The 17993-nt window shown below is 36.5% G+C and overlaps 1 protein-coding gene across 6 annotated transcripts; it reads right to left on the bottom strand.

Moving 5' to 3' along the window:
* Window positions 1-115: 115 nt before the first annotated feature.
* On the bottom strand, window positions 116-17423 carry NUDT13 (nudix hydrolase 13). 6 transcript variants are annotated; one of them, XM_010963186.3, is made up of 9 exons: window positions 17287-17423; window positions 12062-12153; window positions 9136-9275; window positions 7228-7362; window positions 6285-6391; window positions 5389-5514; window positions 5113-5224; window positions 4226-4380; window positions 116-1243 (listed from the first exon to the last, which is right to left on the bottom strand). In XM_010963186.3, the coding sequence occupies exons 2-9, from the start codon at window positions 12142-12144 to the stop codon at window positions 1043-1045; spliced, it is 1059 nt and encodes a 352-aa protein (XP_010961488.1). In that variant the 5' UTR covers window positions 12145-12153; window positions 17287-17423; the 3' UTR covers window positions 116-1042. The 6 variants fall into 6 exon arrangements, with proteins under 6 accessions (XP_010961488.1, XP_045378680.1, XP_074230296.1 ...); XM_045522724.2 differs by lacking the exon at window positions 9136-9275; XM_010963187.3 differs by lacking the exon at window positions 116-1243 and having other exon boundaries at window positions 4263-4411.
* Window positions 17424-17993: the final 570 nt, after the last annotated feature.

Genomic DNA, 17993 nt, shown 5'->3' with positions numbered 1-17993 from the left:
ACTTGGAAACTGGACTTAAATGTTTGTCACATAAATAGAGATTACTTCCTCCCACCCCCAATTCTCACTTTCTACAATTTTCTAACTATGATAAGACGCAAAAATACACCTGAACAAAGGTACAGACATTTATTTCATTCTCTCCAGGTAAGTACTTGTCCCTTATGACAAGGTATAGAATGGCATGTATAACTGATGAGAAATCCTAAATTTAGTTTATCCCATAAAACTCAAGAAATGGTTCATCTTCACTGATCCCTTCTTTGAAGTTACAGCACTTACTGGGTGTGCAAATGGCATCAACCATTTTACATTTAGGAAAACAGACATGGCAAGGGGTAATCTCTTCCTTGGTTCACAAACTGAGCAAATAACAGCAAAAAAGACTTAACTGTTTTGAGCCCCACTAGGATGCAGTTACCTCAACAGAACATCACTGCATCTGATTTATTACAGAATACCTTGAGGAAGACCTTAACTCCCACTTTCCTCAACCATTAGGATGACTTAAAGAAATATGACCTTTATTTAACTACCGTCTACAAAATAGTTACATGAATTCAAAAGTGTTATGTTGTGCTATTTTAAAAAATTCTATGAGGATTAAAAAGTAACTCAGTCTGTTGAGATTTGCTATATATTTTTTGATACCAACATAAAAGTTTTAACTAAAATTATACCAGGCACATTTTGGCAGTTAGTATAAACCCGGCATCAATAAGTCACATGCCAAAAGATGTTTGCTTCCAAAGCACAGGAGAAAATGAGTGAACAAGAGCCTATATCCAAACTAATGCTTTAGCCTTCCCTTTGATTTTGACAACTGTCATCTTGTCAGTTTTGGCATTTTTGATTGCCTGTGAGTAGGGACTTCTTCATGAACACTGCTGGTAGTGATGTCTCGCTGTAAGCTCTTCACCTGCTCTGCCTTATGAGATTGTCCTGGATATGGCCTTTTGTCACCTCCTCTTTATCAGCTGATATTTGATGTTCCCCTGAGACAGTGAGGAGGTGTTTACCTGATCAGGTGACCCAATCTGAGCTAAACAGGCAGGGTAAAACGGATTGGTTTTTCCACCCACTCCTTAATCAGTTGGTGGGCAATAGCGAACTTTGGGGGCAAACAGAATGGGAAAGCCCCATTCTGTTGCTGAGTGTATGGGTTGTTTCTCCTCAGGGCTATGGCCACCTCATCGTGCCTGAACCAGGCAGCTGCTTCTAGTTCTCTCAAGTTCAACCGGATCTGAAAGACATAAGGAAAAACAGGATATAAGGTTAGGAGCTACAAAACTTAGAATACTATGGCCAAAGATGAGAAAATGGTTCTAGAACTGAGCAGTCTTAGAAGGTAATATCTGGGATCTATAGTCTGGGAGATAATCAGTTCTAGATATTGTCCAGAAGCAAAGGAGCCATAATTAAGAGAGTTAGGTGTATTTTTTAAAAAAAACAACTTTATTGTGGTATAATTTCTGTACAGTAAACTATACATATTTCAGATATACAATTTGATGAATTTTGATAGATGTATATACACCAATGAAACCACCACCACAATCAAGATAACTAACATTTCCATCACTTCCCAAGAGGTACAAATTTTGAACTCTCAACTTACCCTTCCCACCCCTTTTACACCCTGGTAACTGTAAGTTTCTTCTCTATGTCTGTGAGTCTATTTCTGTTTTGTAAATAAGTTCATTTGTGTCTTTTTTTTTTAGATTCCATATATGAGTGATATAATATGGTTTTTTTCTTTCTCTTTCTTGGCTTACTTCACTTAGAATGACAATCTCCAGGTCCATCCATGTTGCTGCAAATGGTATTGTTTTATTCTTTTCTATGGCTGAGTAGTATTCCATTGTGTATATATACCACAATTTCTTTGTCCAGTCATCTGCTGATGGATATAGGTTGTTTCCATGTCTTGGCTATTGTAAATAGTGCTGCTGTGAACATTGGGGTGCATGTGTCCTTTCAGATTATATTTTTCTCCAGAAATATGCCCAGGAGTGGGATTGCTGGATCATATGGTAAGTCTATTTTTAGTTTTTTTAAGGAACCTCCATACCGTCCTCCATAGCAGCTGCACCAATTTACATTCCACCAATAGTGTAGGAGGGTTTCTTTTTCTCCTCTGCAGCAATTAGGTTTGTTTGATTAGCATTTCATTTACTGAGGCTTGCTTTATGAGCCAGCATGTGATCGATTCTGGAGAATGTTCCATGTGCACTTGAGAAGAATATGTATTCTGCTGCTTTCAGACATAATGCTGTATAAATCTCAATTAAGTCCATCTAGTCCAAAGTGTCATTTAGGGCCTATATTTCCTAATTGGTTTTCTGTCTGGATGATCTGTCCATTGATGTAAATGGGGTGTTAAGGTCCCCACTATTATTGTGTTATTGTCAATTTCTCCTTTTATGTTTGTTAACAGTTGCCTTATATACTGAGGTGCTCCTATGTTGGGTTCATATATATTTACAGTTGTTATATCTTCTTGGATTGATCCCTTGAGCATTATGTAGTATTCTTCTTTGTCTCTTTTAACAGTCTTTATTTTAAAATCTAAATAAAGATTTTGTCTGATAGAAGTTTGCTACTCCAGCTTTCTTTTGGTTTCCATTTGCATGAAATACCTTTTTCCATCCCTTGCTTTCAGCCTGCATGTGTCTCTAGCTCTGAAGTGTGTCTCTTATAGACAGCATATATATGGATCTTGTTTTTGTATCCATTCAGCTAGTCTGTGTCTTTTGGTTGGAGCATTTAATCCATTTACATTTCAAGTAATTATTGGTATGTATGTTTTTATTGCCATTTTGTTAATTGTTTTGGGGTTTGTTTTTGTAGGTCTTTTATTCTCTTTCTTCGTTTTGTTCTCTTCTCTTGTGGTTTGATGATTGTAGAGTTACATTGGTTTGTGGTTACCATGAAGTTTTGGTATAGAAGTCTATATGTATACATGATTGTTTTAAGTTGCTGGTTTCTTATTTTCAAATGCATTTTAGATACCCTGCATTTGTACCCTCCTCCCCCTTACTTTTCTTTTCTCTCTCTTTTTTTTTCCCTGTTACTTTTCTTATTCTAGTTGTGGCTTTTTTTTTTTTTTTTTTTTTTTTTTACCTAGAGAAGTTCCTTTAACATTTGTTGTAAAGCTGGTTTGGTAGTGCTGAATTCTTTTGGCTTTTGTTTATCTGTAAAGCTTTTGATTTCCCCATCAAATCTGAACAAGAGCCTTGCTGGATAGAGTATTCTTGGTTGTAAGTGGTACTTTTTTAATATTAAAAAAATATATTTAAAAAATCCTGGAAGCTCAAATACTAAAATATTAAGATTGATTAACATTGAAGGGTAAGTTGTGAATAATGCTTATTTCTCTTTGCACCTATATTGATTATATAACTTTCCATTAAAAAAACACGAATATTTCTCTTCTTTAAAGGACAAGGGTTAATTAATGATCATTGAAAGCATAGTATCTTCCTTGCAAGAAGCAAAGTAATGCAAACTGCATCCACAGAAAGTTGAGACAGATTAGATATTAGTCATTGTAAAGAAACCAAAGCACACAATAGACAGACTTCGGCAGATAGGGACCAAAGGCCATCTGTCAGGGATGCTACAGAAAAGCAAGGTGAGGTTGGATAAGACAACATTTAAGTCCCTTTCAACCAGAAGTTCCTATAATTTTATATTATTAGTTCCCAACATCTTGACTGACTTGAGCAATATGATCAATCATTAAATTTTATATGTTTATTGTGTATTCTATGTAAGATGCTCTGTTTTTCTGTTTTGTTTTGGTTTTGGTTTTTTGGGGGGTGGAGGGGGAGGCAATTAGGTTTGTTCATTTGTTTATTTATTTATTGGAGGTACTGGGGATTGAACCCAGGACCTTGTGCATGCTGAGCACTCACTTTACCGCTGAGCTATACCCTCCCTACTAAGATGCTCTGTTAATTTCCTAATGATGAAAGATTTTTTTTTTTATGATGGAGATAGATATACAAGAAAGAATGGTGACCATGTTGGCACTCCCAATTTTCATGGTGATTATTTGTTTTCTTTACAAGATTGCAAATTCCTTAAGAGTGTACATCATATCTTACACATCTTTGTATAATCTAGACAATGCTGGACTAGACTGGTGCTTAGTAAGTACCTACAGACCAGCAAAGGATGGATGAGGCAAAGGGTATATCGTAAGGGAAGCATCAGAACTTACCTCTGTCTGCCCTGGTTTCACCGTTGCATGACAAGCAATCATGAGTGAGCTATTAGGAAAGGGCCAGTGCTGGGATGCAGAGTAGTGCAGCCTTTCCACCTCCAATCCCACCTCTTCTGCAACTTCTCGCCGGACAGTCTCTTCCAGACTTTCACCTACAAGCACTCAGATTAATTCAGGACAGCCCTGTAGCAGGAAGGGTGATACAGATGCCCATTTGTGAAAGGAGCGCAAAGCTGCCTCCAAAGTTTCAGTGAAATACTCTTGGGAGAGCCCTAAATCTCTGAGTTTCTACAACACTAGGAATCAAGTCTGGAATACTTGAACCTACTAGGTTAGTTATGCAAAATAAGAGTGGGAGAGGCTGCTGCTGCCCTCAGCTTTTTAATTAAATTTGAATGCCACATTTCACCATTTGCAAATTTTACCCCAATAGACTGAGGGGAAAAAACCCTAAAAATAAATATTAAATTCTAGTTAACATTAATATAATACTAATATGCATATTATATATTGATAACATTAATGTTATTAATATGCATGCTGAAATATTGAGGAGTAAGTGTACTAATGTCTGCAATCTATGCATCAAAAAATAAGATGGATTGATGGGTGGATAGAGGAATGGGTAGACAGATATGTGATAAAGTACAGTAATTATGGAATTTAGGTGGTGAGTATGAGTGTTTACTATTTAAGTCTTCCAATTATGCTTATGTTTGAAAATTTGCCTATAAAATACTGGAAAATTGTAATGCCAGACATTTTCTCTATAATAAGGAAGAATATGCTTGAGACTCCAAGCACTATTGCAAAAAGACAAATACATACTGTTGGTAAGCTTTTGTGTCCTTAAATGTCATCTGTACATACCCTAAATTCCTTACCTATATCACAAAAACCTGCCAAGGCAGAATACATTCCCTTGGGAAAGAAACTTTGGCGGGCAAGCAGGCATCGAGTTCCATCTGACACCAGAGTGATCACCACAGGAGCCATCTGGGAAAAGGGGATGGAAACTTAGACACTAAGGCTTTGGGACCTGTTAATGAGATAAAGGAATAAATAACTAAGGAAAGCCTTTTAGTTGTACAGGCTTCCATCCCCAGGGCAGAGTAGTGCACAACCTTCTTGGATTACTGTCCTTTTAAAGAAGCACTTACCTGTGGATAATAGATGATCTGATTGGAAGAGCACACACGCTTGCTGCCAGCCATGTTCTTCTTGGTGGGCTGCCCACTTCTGCTGCAGAACTGATGAGTGTCATGCCAGCGGAGAAGAGCTTGAGCCTGGGAATACGACAATGGACTTGATTTCATTTGGAGAGGATGTGGGGCTCACCAATAACAGTGCTGGGCCTCCTATTTAAGCAACTCAAAGGGATATGCCAATTTCTTTCCAGCTCACCTACTTTAAATGATTATTAACTATTTAAGCTTTAAAATAAGGAAACTATCTGAACATAGTCGTCTAGTATTTGAAGAATAAATTTTTAAAAAGCATATTTTAAATGTATTATGAATCATTTTAAAAATACATAATATATCAAGTATTATAATCATCCGTGTACTTATGACCCAGTTTAAAAAGAAAACATTTCCAATGTAATTAAACACCCCAACATGTACTCCTCCCCAATAAAGTTGGAATTTTTTGGCAAATAAAAAAATGTTTAGAGCTACCTCTTTAAATGGACAATCAAAAGCACTTTAGCAAGTGAAATCTAAAGCTGGAGGACAAGTCATTAAAACTACATAAAATAATTTCTCATGATACATATGTCACGCTGTGGTCATTCAAAATGTTTATGAGGCTGATAGATCATATTGCTGTGGATCTTCATGCCCTTAGGAGAAAATGATACTGAGGACCTTAGGAGAACAATGGTCCTGCCAAAAACAGGATAAAAGAAGGAAGAAGCCGTAATCTCTCCCTACTGCACATTGTCTTTCTGCCAGCGTTTGTAGGAAGGACTATGATCTGCCAAAGGAGAAATCAAATGTTGCCCATATACACTACTTTACTAAATTTCCTACCGAATGGAGAAATCAAAAGGTACCGTGGATAACAAGGAGGCATCCTTCACATTCAGCTGATAGAGAGCCTTCCTCAGCTCAGTGAAAGACCCTGTGAGCTCTTTCTCCACTTCAGGTTTCTGCAAGGAAGCTGAAAAATTGGAGAAGAGAACGAAATGAAACAAATGTCAGACTTTGCCTCGGGGACCCTCTCAAGTATATCCTGTTAGAACAGTGTTTCCCAAGCTCACCTAATAAGACTCAACTAGGGAGAATAAAAAATTTACAGGTTCTCAAGCCCCTACCTGGAAATTCTGAGTAGGAGATGAGTGAGGCCCAGAAATCTTTATTTTTTTTAAACAAGCACCAGGAGATTCTTATATTCAGGCAAATTTGGGAAACATTAGTGCACAGTGTTTCTCAAGATCCTCTTCAGGGCAGTAAGAACATTTGCACTAGCCACACACTATCCCTGGAAAAAAGATGAAATGGGACCTCAAAGCTCCCATCTGAACCTCATTCCAGCATCATTACATTTACACCTAGACCCTGAAAGAGAGAAGGAAAGCCTGAGAGAAGTCATGAGCCTATAGCAAACCGGTTCCCAAATGCAGGTCTGAAGACCCAGAGCTACTGCAAGGTAACGTGTTTATTCACCTGCATTGATAAGAGAAATAAGAATAATGTCATGAATTTTAAAACATTTCTTATAAAATATTTAAGACATAGAAAATGTATCAAGGTACAGAGAATAATACAATAAACATCTCTGTACCCACCACACAGCTGGGAAAGAAAGCATGAAAATATCTTTATTTTTTTGTGAGTGATGATGATAGTAGATGATAGTATTTTGCTATGTCATAACTTTTTAAAAAATTGAAATTGTTTTCGTATGCTTAAAATGTTCTTTGAAATTTTACTCTTATGTGGCATCCCAAAGTCTAAGAACACCGGGAAGTACCCATTAGGGAAAAAGTTATGTACCATTTATGGAAGAGGAGCTATTTAGACCTAGATCCAGAGCAAACCATGCTTCTTGCTGTTCGGAGCATCCAATCAGCACGGAATCTTCTATTCTTTGACTATCCTGTCCAAACTTACCCAGAAGCCTTTCCAACTCTAAGAAACACAAAAGGGAAGAAAACAAGGGTTTTAATTAAACCACTAGAGCCATAGACTTACAGGAAACCATCTACTTCAACTTGAAGTAGGTACACCTGGATGCCAGTCACTGCCCTGCAGCTAATTAGCTATGTAATCTTGGTCTAATCACTTAACCTCCCCAGGCCTCTGTTTTCTCATCAGCAATCTGAAGTTTAGACTACAAAATTCTTTCTGTATAACACTGTATTACTCTACGATTGTATCATAAAAGGAGCATGTCCCTTAGTTTTAAAGATACAGGAAAGTAGATTTTTTAAAAATTTCTTCTGTATAGCATGGAAAATTATGTTCTATATCTTGTAATAAACTTTAATAAAAAATATAAAAACAAATTATGTATGTGTATGCACAACTGGGATATTGTGCTGTACACCAGAAATTGACACATTGTAATTGACTGCACTTCAATTTAAAAAAGGTGGGGGGATCATACCAAGTGCCAAGAAAAAAAGATCCATGATAGTTAACTTATTATGGCACTGAAAAAAAAAAATGTGTCATGCTTAAAATGGTAGAGAGACCAGATCAGCTCTGTACTTTAGTCTCTAGATTATGCTGCTTCTGTGGGCCAAGGTAGACTATTCATCTGAGATCCCGGTCTGTATAAGACAAGTGCTGTATAGGGAGAAAACCTGTCCTCCCATGCATGAAGGACTCGTATTTATTTGTCCATAATACAACATTACATTGCTAATCTGTAAATAATGTTTAGTACCTTCTGATAAGCATCCCCATATACTTCTGCCCTGCTAGAAACTACCTAAGTATTCATCTGACCCACAGAGGAATTTCCCTAGCACTGTATTTAGAAGTCAGTGTATAGTGACATCACATAAAACTGAAAGTTAGCATTTTTTTCACCATTTTTTAACTTAGTTATGTATTTATTTTACAATATCATATTTTTAAAATTGAAGTATAGTTGATGTACAATATTATATGTTACAGGTATACAATATAGTGTTTCACAAATTTTTAAAGGTTATACTCCATTTATAGTTATTATAAAATATTTGCTGTATTCCCCATGTTGTACAATACATCCCTGTCGCTTATGTTATACCTAATGGTTTGTACCTCTTAATCCTCCACCTCCATCTTGCCCCTCCCCCTTCCCTCTCCCCACTGGTAACCACTAGCATCTTGAAAGCCAAATCCCAGTGGCTTAGATATCTCTAGTTATATACCCTAAGAGAGTTCTCAAAACCAATTAATTTTAGCTCACATTTAGTTTTGACCCTTCTAGGAGAAATCAAGTCATGAGGCAAAGCTTAAACAGTGTAACAGTGAGCAACGCCATGGAGGCTGGAAATCACTGGTCCATGACAGGGGTTAGCAAAACATTTTAAGTTTTGTGAGCCATATGGTCTGTGTCACAACTCCCAACTCTCTCTTCTGCCATTTTAGTGCAAAAGCAGTCAGAGACAACATGTAAATGAATGAGTATGTCTGTGTTGCAACAAAAATTTATTTACAAAACAGGCACAGGTTCCAATTTGGACAGCAGTTTTGCTGACCCTTGGTTTAAGGCAGTAGTGGTTCATACCCGTACCAAATAATAGAATATAACTGGGTGATTCAGGTTTATACACTAAATAATTAATTGGCAGAAGCAGTTTGAAAAATCTGGACTCTGAAGTCAGAGGATTCTTCTCAGGGATTCAATATGGACGAGTTCTGCTTAGTGGCCACAGGCTGGTCTACTCTACTGGTCCAGTTTAGGCTTACCTAATAGGCTGTGCTGGGGGGCCAGGTATTGATGTCCTGATTTCTGAAGCAAAGGAGCCAGGTTATGGAAGAGATAAAATGCTCCTGTCTGCTGGGCTTTTTTACATGCATCATCATCTTCCTTCAGCTCAAATAAATACCTATATTGTGGAAGTAATCAGAGCATTACAAAACCACACCTAGTTACTTGTGAAGCATTCGTCTTTGAGAATTCTGTTCCTGCAATTCTCTCCACCACAGTTATTCCCTTTTATTTATTTACATCCTAAATTGCTTTAAAAAAGGATTTGGGGTAGCTACAGGGAGTCATTCCATCCTTTGCCCATATAAACTTCTGTGGTTGCACTTACCTGGTATTATTTGTTAATCTGTCTGTCTCATAGTCTGAAAGACTATGATCTCTGTAAGGGCAGAGTATTCCTTAGTTCTATATTGCCAGTAATTAGCATATGGAATGGCTCAATTCAATAAATATTTACTGAATTGAACCTCAAGTTACTTTGCCAATATTATTGTTATGAGGCAAGAATTTACATGCGAGTGAAAGGAAAACCTGTACATTGATAAAGCATCAACCACAGAGTACCTAGCAGATGGGAGCCGACCTTATTACTGCAGACAGAGCAAGCAGTATACCTTCAGGAACTCTCATTCAGTCTAGGGATGATAAAGAGCAAACTTTATCTTTAATGCACTCTTGTTTCAACCATCTAGTCCTCCAAGTGGATGACATTAGCTCCTTAAGTCTACTGAAGGGACCACTGATGAGAGGGAAGCCATACTTGACCTACACTCACTTAATAAGTGTAATAATGTCACTAGCCAAAATTAAAATGTGGAAAAAGAGAACATCCTATAATTAGTTTCTCTAAAAATATATATAAAAAAGTAATGGAGCAAGTTCTGGGCTTTTCCAGTAACTTCGTTAAGGATGGCTCCTTTCAAGAGCTTGGGAATCAGGGCAGGGTCTGCACGATTCAGGGAGGACTGAAAGTGGAGTCTCCTTCTGGGGCCTTAGGGATAACAGTTTTTGACTGTTGAAAGCCCTGAAACAGATTCTCAGGTATATGGCATATTTTGTCACTTAAGGGGGAAACACAGTTTACAGATATTTTCTGTAGAATCTGGGAGCTTTTGTAACACCAGTAGAGCTGGCTCCACTTAAAACTACAAAGCAAAAGGATAAATGTGCCCCAGTGGCATCTTTAGGAACCTATTTTTGACTATGATAAAAGAGATTACAATGAGTACTTTATAAACAGAAGACAAAAGAAACCTGAGATTTTAATACTCATGATATTTTTAAACTTATAATGAGTGACTGCAACCTCCTGGGACAAAGACTCAATGTATGTCAAAGGAAGACATGTGCCACTCAGAAGTTACCAAATATAAACAATAGAGCAAACACTGCTGCCTTTGTAAAAGAACAGTAAGAGTGGTACAACTTGTGCTTTGCCCTAATGACCCTAGAAAGCAAAACACTTCAAAAACATCCAGGTTAAGGTCTTAAACCCAGGGCCTCACTGGAACTGGGACTGAGATCCAAAAAGTTCTTGACATTCTTCTTGATCAAAACACTATATTTTGAAATGCATTTTACCCCTTTAGTTATAATAGTATGGAAACCAAAATGCTAAGATTATCAAACTTAAACTGTTTTTCCCTTATTATCAAAGTAAAAAAAAATAGTCATCCTATAGAAATCAGAAAATACACTTATCAATTTTCTTTAAAAAAGAGAAATTATCAAGAGTCCCACCACTGAGATCTGATCACTATTTAGACCTTGGAATTCTCCAAACTATTTATTAATATTATGCATCTATCATATTATAATAAGTATATTTAGAACTGATCTAATTTGTAGCCTTTTTCTTCAACATTAACATTTTTTCACACCATATTCTTTATTAATAGAATTTTTGTTTGTGTGATTTTTTAAATTCATTTTCAATATATTTAACCCCTTTAACACTCATTTTTTTAGACTATTCAGTAATTCTGTTACTATTTTCAGAGTCTTGACTTAAGCACTGTAATAACCTGTGTCCAACAATATATAAAACAAGTATTGCAGTTCTCACTCTTGCTCATGTAGGATTGTATATGTTTATGTGCCTTTACATTTTAGACTGGGCACTTGTGTTTGGCAGAGCTTTCAATGTGGGAAGCCCTGGCTGTGAGTGTATCCCTCCAGAGGGGTTTTACATTTGCTTCTGCAAGGTGCAGAGGTATTAATAAATCTATGAATACTACATGAATTCTTTTCTTAGGGTCAGGGTTTTGGGACCACACCACGTACATGGTGCAAATTTAGACCACAAAACTGTATGTGAGCAGGCTAGTGATTTCAAATTCCCAGATTTCAAATTTACCCAGGCTGAGGACAAAAAAGTCCTTTATCACCTTCCTATACTGGTGTAGATTTTTTTTTCTAGTCTACCTTTCACTGAAGTTTAGTTCTTGGGGGTAGAAATGGGGGGTGTGCAGAGATTGGAGTTATCTACCTTATTTTCAGAAAACTTAACTATTATTCAGTATAGTTTTTAATTCCATCATATGGGTGTACCATAATTTAATTTCTCCCTTGCTTTCACTCATCCATTCAACAATATTTCAGTGCCTACTATGTGCCAGATACTAGGGTTTTATGCACTAGGGGAAATGTAGTGAAAAAGATAAAGTTCTTATTTTATAGAATGTTTATTTCAGTATGTCAGACATTTTAGGTATTTTAGATAATATTGGAAATTTAGTTTGTTTTAGAATTTTTCTAATTATAAATAATTTGCAAAGAACATATTTATATGTAAATCTTAGTCATACATCCTTAATCCCCAGTACAGGATTGTGACATAATTATATTTTATAATTTAATGGGCCAAAGACAGAATAATCAGAGCTCAGTTTGGTCAAAACTCACCGTGTCTTAGTGACATAGGTTGACAGTTGTCTATAGCACCAAAAAGATTTTCTTCTGCAAGCAATTCCACAATACAGGGACATTGTCAAGTCCTTAGGAGAATGAGGAGTTAAAAAAAAAAAAAGATTATGGCATTCAATTTAAAGTAATGAATCACCAAGAGGGTTATACTTCAAGCCAATTAAATAGGATCACTATTTAATATTAAGGAAAGATAAACAGAGTAGAAGTCAGATGATCTGGCTTCTAAATTGCATTTCTACTGCTAACTAACTGTGAGATTTCAACTTTTCAGTACCTAATTCAGTACCTTTCCTAATCTACAGAATTGAACCCTGTTCTGCCTACCTAATAAGTTGTTGTGAGAGTCAGCTAACTATCCACAAAAAAGATGTGCTCCTCCTTTCATATTGTGGAATTCTTGCTGAGAGGTAGGTGCCAAGCTAAGCCTACATTTCTCTCCTCCTTTGGTCCTTTGGTAGGACCAAAACTAGATCTTAACAATAGAATGTAAGTGTAAGTGATAGGTGTCTCTTCTAGGCTGAAGCAGTTAAGAAGTGGGTATGCCTTCTCCATCCTCTTTCCCCATCTGCTTGGAAGACTCTGGAATGGGAGAGCCATTAGATGGAGGAGCCTGGATCCTTGAATTCCTACATGGAGAAAAGCCACCCACCAACCAGGGACTCCCCACCTTGGACTATTTGTGAGTTAGAAATAAGCTTCCACCGTAGTAAGCCACTGGCATTTTGAAGTTTGTTACAGCAGCTAGCATTACCCTAGCAGACCAGGTCTCCAGAGTCATGGAGCCAAGTTTCTCAGAATACATGAAAAGCAAAGTCCCTTTGAAAATGAAGTAAGAACCCTGTAGATAAGGAAAATATAAAATCGCAGGCATTAGGAAAATATTTCAAAAGGCAGCAATGCAAATCTACATGGATCTAAGCTATTTTCTATTTTTTTATATCATTGTGAGAGGGAAAAATTTCTGTATCTTAAGAATCCATTCTGCCGAAGGTGATTCCTTTTAAATTGTATATCAGTTAGCATTTTATTCCCCATGAAAAGTAAAGTTCACATTAGCAATAAAGAAGTCAAAGAAGTCCACTGAAATGAGAAAATCAGTGCAGTTAAATAACCAACCACCCTTTTAACTGTGCCCAAAAGAAGCAAGCTTAACACTGAACCACTGAGAAACATCTAAAGTTTAGGCTTACTTCTGGGTTGCATAATTATGAATCACTGATGACTAATCCTTGGACAGCTTTGGCTACAGTCTATGTCCTAGTCAAGGGCAAAATATATTTAGTAAGCAACATTCAGCGAAGTATTTATTGAGCTTTATGCAAGCTCTCTTAAGGGACACAAAAATGTACAGGATGGAAATCTTGCCCTTAAGAGACTCTAACAGGAGAGAGAAAACAAATATACATCTTTCACAGAAGGCAGTATGTGATATGTAGGTTACACAGCACTCTAGGAGAGTATTAAAGGTATAATCCCTATTTACTGGAAGAAATGAATTTAAAGGTCAATATTTGTCTCCTATACAATTCTGAGAATGTAAATTGGTACAATATCTTTGGAGGGCAATTTGGGAATATCTATCAAAATGTAAATAAATATCCCTTTCCCCTACCAATTACACTTCTATGAATTTATCCTAGGAAGGAAAGGACATGTACAGGAATGTTAACTGAAAATTATAATAAAATGGAATAATACACAGCTATTAAAAATACAGATAACAGTAGAAAAATATATACGCAGTAACAGAGAAAGATATTCAGATTATTAAGTAAGAAAAGCAAGTAGTGTTTAGTTGGTTTAGCATGATCTAATTAACTTATAAAGAAAAGGAAATATACATATATACACCAATGTAACTACATATGTATTTATTTATATATTTTAAATGACTAGAAGTACACATACCAAACTTTTTTTTTTAATTGAAGTATAGTTGATTTATAATGTGTTAATTTCTGGTGTTGTGTTAATTTCTAGTGATCCACTTATACATATATATTCATATTCTTTTCCATTATGGTTTATTATAGGATATCAAATACAGTTCCCTGTGATGCACAGTAGGACCTTGTTGTTTATCTATTTTGTTTATAGTAGTTTGTATCTGCTAATCCCAAGCTTCTAATTTATCCCCACCTCCACCCTCTTTCCCCTTTGGTAACCGCAAGTTTGTTTTCTATGTCTGTGAATCTGTCCAAACTGTTGACAAGTGACTAATTTTAAAAAGTAAGATGGAGATAGGGATTGAAAAGGGTACTTGTAATTTTTACTTTTTACGTTTTTGAACTTTAAAACATTTTTTTAGCCATGTGTTCATATTTCTTGTAAATAAGATAGCGAGTAATAAAACAGTAGTTCCCAGGACTAACTGCACTAAGAGGCGTTTTCCAGGCCATTGTTCCAAGTAGCATTTCATCACATTCTCTGAGAGCCTTAGGGAATTTCTTTTGTGAGTTCCTTGAATTCCTTTGGTGAGTCTGTAAGAGCTGTTTGTAGTTATGACTACCGACTAATCTGTGTGGCCCACTGTGCTTCTCTGCCTGATGCTTTGCCTAAATGTAATGCCTACTAAGTTAACCATAGCCAATGTGGATTATCATGGTTGGCTGACTCATAGGCTGGTGGTCACAAAGCTTGTAGAAGACAAAGTTACTAATGAAGCTTTAAAAAAATTGATAATCAAAAGGAAAACCAGACATATATTATTGGTGCAGTCATAAACCTAGTAAAGATTAAGTCTAAAACCTTTTCTAAATGGTCCCTTGTATATTTTTTATGCACATCGTACATAAAAGCAGTATAGACTACTTAAAAGTTAAAGAAGAGAAAATGATTTCCTTAAAATTCAGCTTTAACTGTATTTTCCTCTTTCAAATAGATTGTTTAAATTATCAAAACTATAACAATATTACAGGACATCTAGAAAACGGAACTGTGAGAGCACCCATAATATTACCACATTAATATAATTTACATATTGGTCCTTTGCACACACGCACTTTACATATTTATAATCAGTGAACATTTTTTTCAACTTGCTTTCAGGAAACATGTCATAGGCAGTTTCCCATGTTTTTGTATAAACTTTATTTATTTTTATGGCTGCATAATATTACCTCAAGTGACTCCCTTCCTTATTTTGCTAAGTATTCCTCTAATTTTAGACATTTAGATGGCTCTGATTTTAAATCACCAGAAATAAATACAACTGCATACCTCTGTGCTGCTGTTTTCAGGTTACCTCTGTAAGTTCCCCGACATAGAATTATTGGGACAAAATTTGTTTTATAATCGTATGGCTTTCTATACATTGCTACATTTATAAAGGTTGATGGCATTTAATTAAAAAATGGAATTTTCATATTTTTTTATCACTGTTAAGACTCGAAGTGTTTTCAGATTTACTAGTTCTAGCTCCCCTTTTGTAAATTGTCTGTATGATGTCCTGTGCTCCTTTACTTATTGTGGTTTTACTCTACTTTTGACCATTCTACTTTTAAAAATACTGTAGTACATTTACAGCATAGTCCATAATGTGATCACCGAAACCCACTGTAGGAACCATTGTTATATGTATTGCTTTTCTCTGCGAAGCTGTCATTCAGACTGAACCTCAGCACACAAAAAAAGAGGCTCTTTTAACAGTCAAGAGGATATATGAGATACTTTAAGGATGAAAATATAATTTCTTATGGCCCTATATTATTTAGAAGTCTAATGCAGGGAAAATTCATTACTGTTTTTCTGAGATGGTTTGTGATTTTCACCTTTAGGGGTGTTCAGTGTGAGGTATTATTCAAAATTTATTGACCCAAGGGCTCAGATTTGGTAAAGATACTACATAGGAAACTCATATCCAGCTGCCCAAATTCCTCATTAGGAACAGAATGGTTGTTTTTGTTTGAACTGGCAACCATTACTGTATTTTATGCCCAGTGGCACACTGGGGATAAAAATGCACTATTCACAAAATTAGTTTTGGAAGAAAATATTAGCACCATTATTTTACTTTAGATGACAAGCTCAGGTCTGCCTTCTGTTTTGTTTACAGTGCAAATACATGTCTCCTCCAAAGCAAGAAAGGGACAGGGAAATAAGCACTGGAGAGACTCGAACTGGAGAGATTCCTGGATCTCCCACTGACTGAATTTGTGACCTGGGGCTGTCACCTAACTTGTCAGGGAGTTTGGTTTCTGTCACTTCTCACAGGGGAAGGAAGGAGAGAAAAGAGACCTAACGTATGTTACAACCCTGTCAGGTTTTGAAACACGTAATTCTAAGCTCTGCTAGACTGTAAAATTCTTAAGGGTTGGGGTTGCATCTTCCCTGTCTACAGCATCTAGCACAGTCCCCATCACCTTGTAAAACACAACGTATATAAATGAATGAATGAATTTATCCCGTAGTACAAGACAGGAAGATAAAGCTTTGAGAGGTTAACTAAACAGAGCAACAGATTCAAACTCATGGCTGTCTGGCTCCAAAGCTCATGTTTTGATGAGAAATACATGGGAAAGCATCTTCCAACATTCATGTACTATTTAAGTTTTTAAAAAGTACAAAGACTGATAGAGATGAAAGGTAATATTATTTTGACCAAAAACTATTAAATGATAAGGCAAGGCCCTTAAGATTAACAATGTTTCTAAACCCCCTGTAATAAATGATTCAGACATGTTTCTCATCCTGTTCATCTTAAAACAAGAAAGATTAATTTATAAAAAGCACTATAGCATGACAAAAAAAAAAAAATCCATCTCGAATCTCTGTGGTTACTTCTCCCAAGAGGAGGCCAGGTTTGGCAGTATCTGAGAGAGTCCTTTTCAGCGGGTCTGACTTTTCATGACTGTGGACCTCAGTGGAATGCGAAATATGCGAAACTCAGGAGCCACTGGGAAACAGATTTCAAAGTCTCACTAACCAGCTTTATGGTTTGCTTTCTAAAAAATAATTTTTCTCCCCTAATTCAAACTGATTCAGGTACAATGCAGAGAAGTTAACAAATTCTGTTTTTAAATAACTCTCGAAAAATGTATCAGAAAATAACGACAGCTACACAAGTTATGATGCAAAGGTGATCATTGTCCCTGCAATAAGGAAGAGAGTCTGACAGAGGGATTTTTTCAAGTTCTGATTAGGTTTCCCCATAAAATCCTTGCACGTAGAACCTGGGTAGGTTTCTCTTCCTCTTTACTTACTCTGAAATCTGTTGTGGGTGCCTTCCTAGCCCTTGAGAATCAGCAGAAATGTTCCAAATGTTCTTAGGATGTTGGACTCCCCTTCCTGCATAATTGCTGCCTCTGACACACTTCCCTACTAGGGATGCAATCTGGGAAATGTAGTTCAATCCTCATGCCTGCTGCTGAGCTCACCAAAGTTAACCACGATTGTCAAAAGCATGCTTCTGCCACACTTCCCAGAATCCTCCTAGAGATGCATTCTGGGAATTGTAGTTCAATCCCCAGGCACGCTGCTGTGCCCTCAACTACAAATTAACCATGGTTGTTGTCAAAAGCATGATCTTCTAAGATCTAAACCCATTACCAGAATTTCTGCAGTAGTTCTAGCATTAGATTCATTTTTAAATAATGAACAATAGTCTTTAAACCCATCTTCCTATACAGAAGGCATTTTTTTGGGGTGGGAGTTGGGGGGGGAAGAGAAGTGTTGGGATGGGAATTCAGAGACCTTTCAACCTTTCTGTATCTCTAATTCTATCTCTGTCTGCCCAGTTCACAGCTCACTCTAACATTTCATGAAATTCTACCAATTTCAAAGGACAGGAGTGTTTCTAGGTGTGTTTGAGTTTATAGTCATCCCTTGACTACCCAGGGCAAGAGGATTGTTTGGCTGAAAGCAGTCTCCCAACGAAACTACTTTGATGCTGTTCCTTTTTCTTATTACT

Source organism: Camelus bactrianus, chromosome 11, assembly GCF_048773025.1.
Source record: "Camelus bactrianus isolate YW-2024 breed Bactrian camel chromosome 11, ASM4877302v1, whole genome shotgun sequence".
Lineage (NCBI taxonomy): Eukaryota > Metazoa > Chordata > Mammalia > Artiodactyla > Camelidae > Camelus > Camelus bactrianus.
The sequence above is the reverse complement of the archived record's forward strand: the minus strand, read 5'-3'. Positions and strand labels throughout refer to the sequence as shown.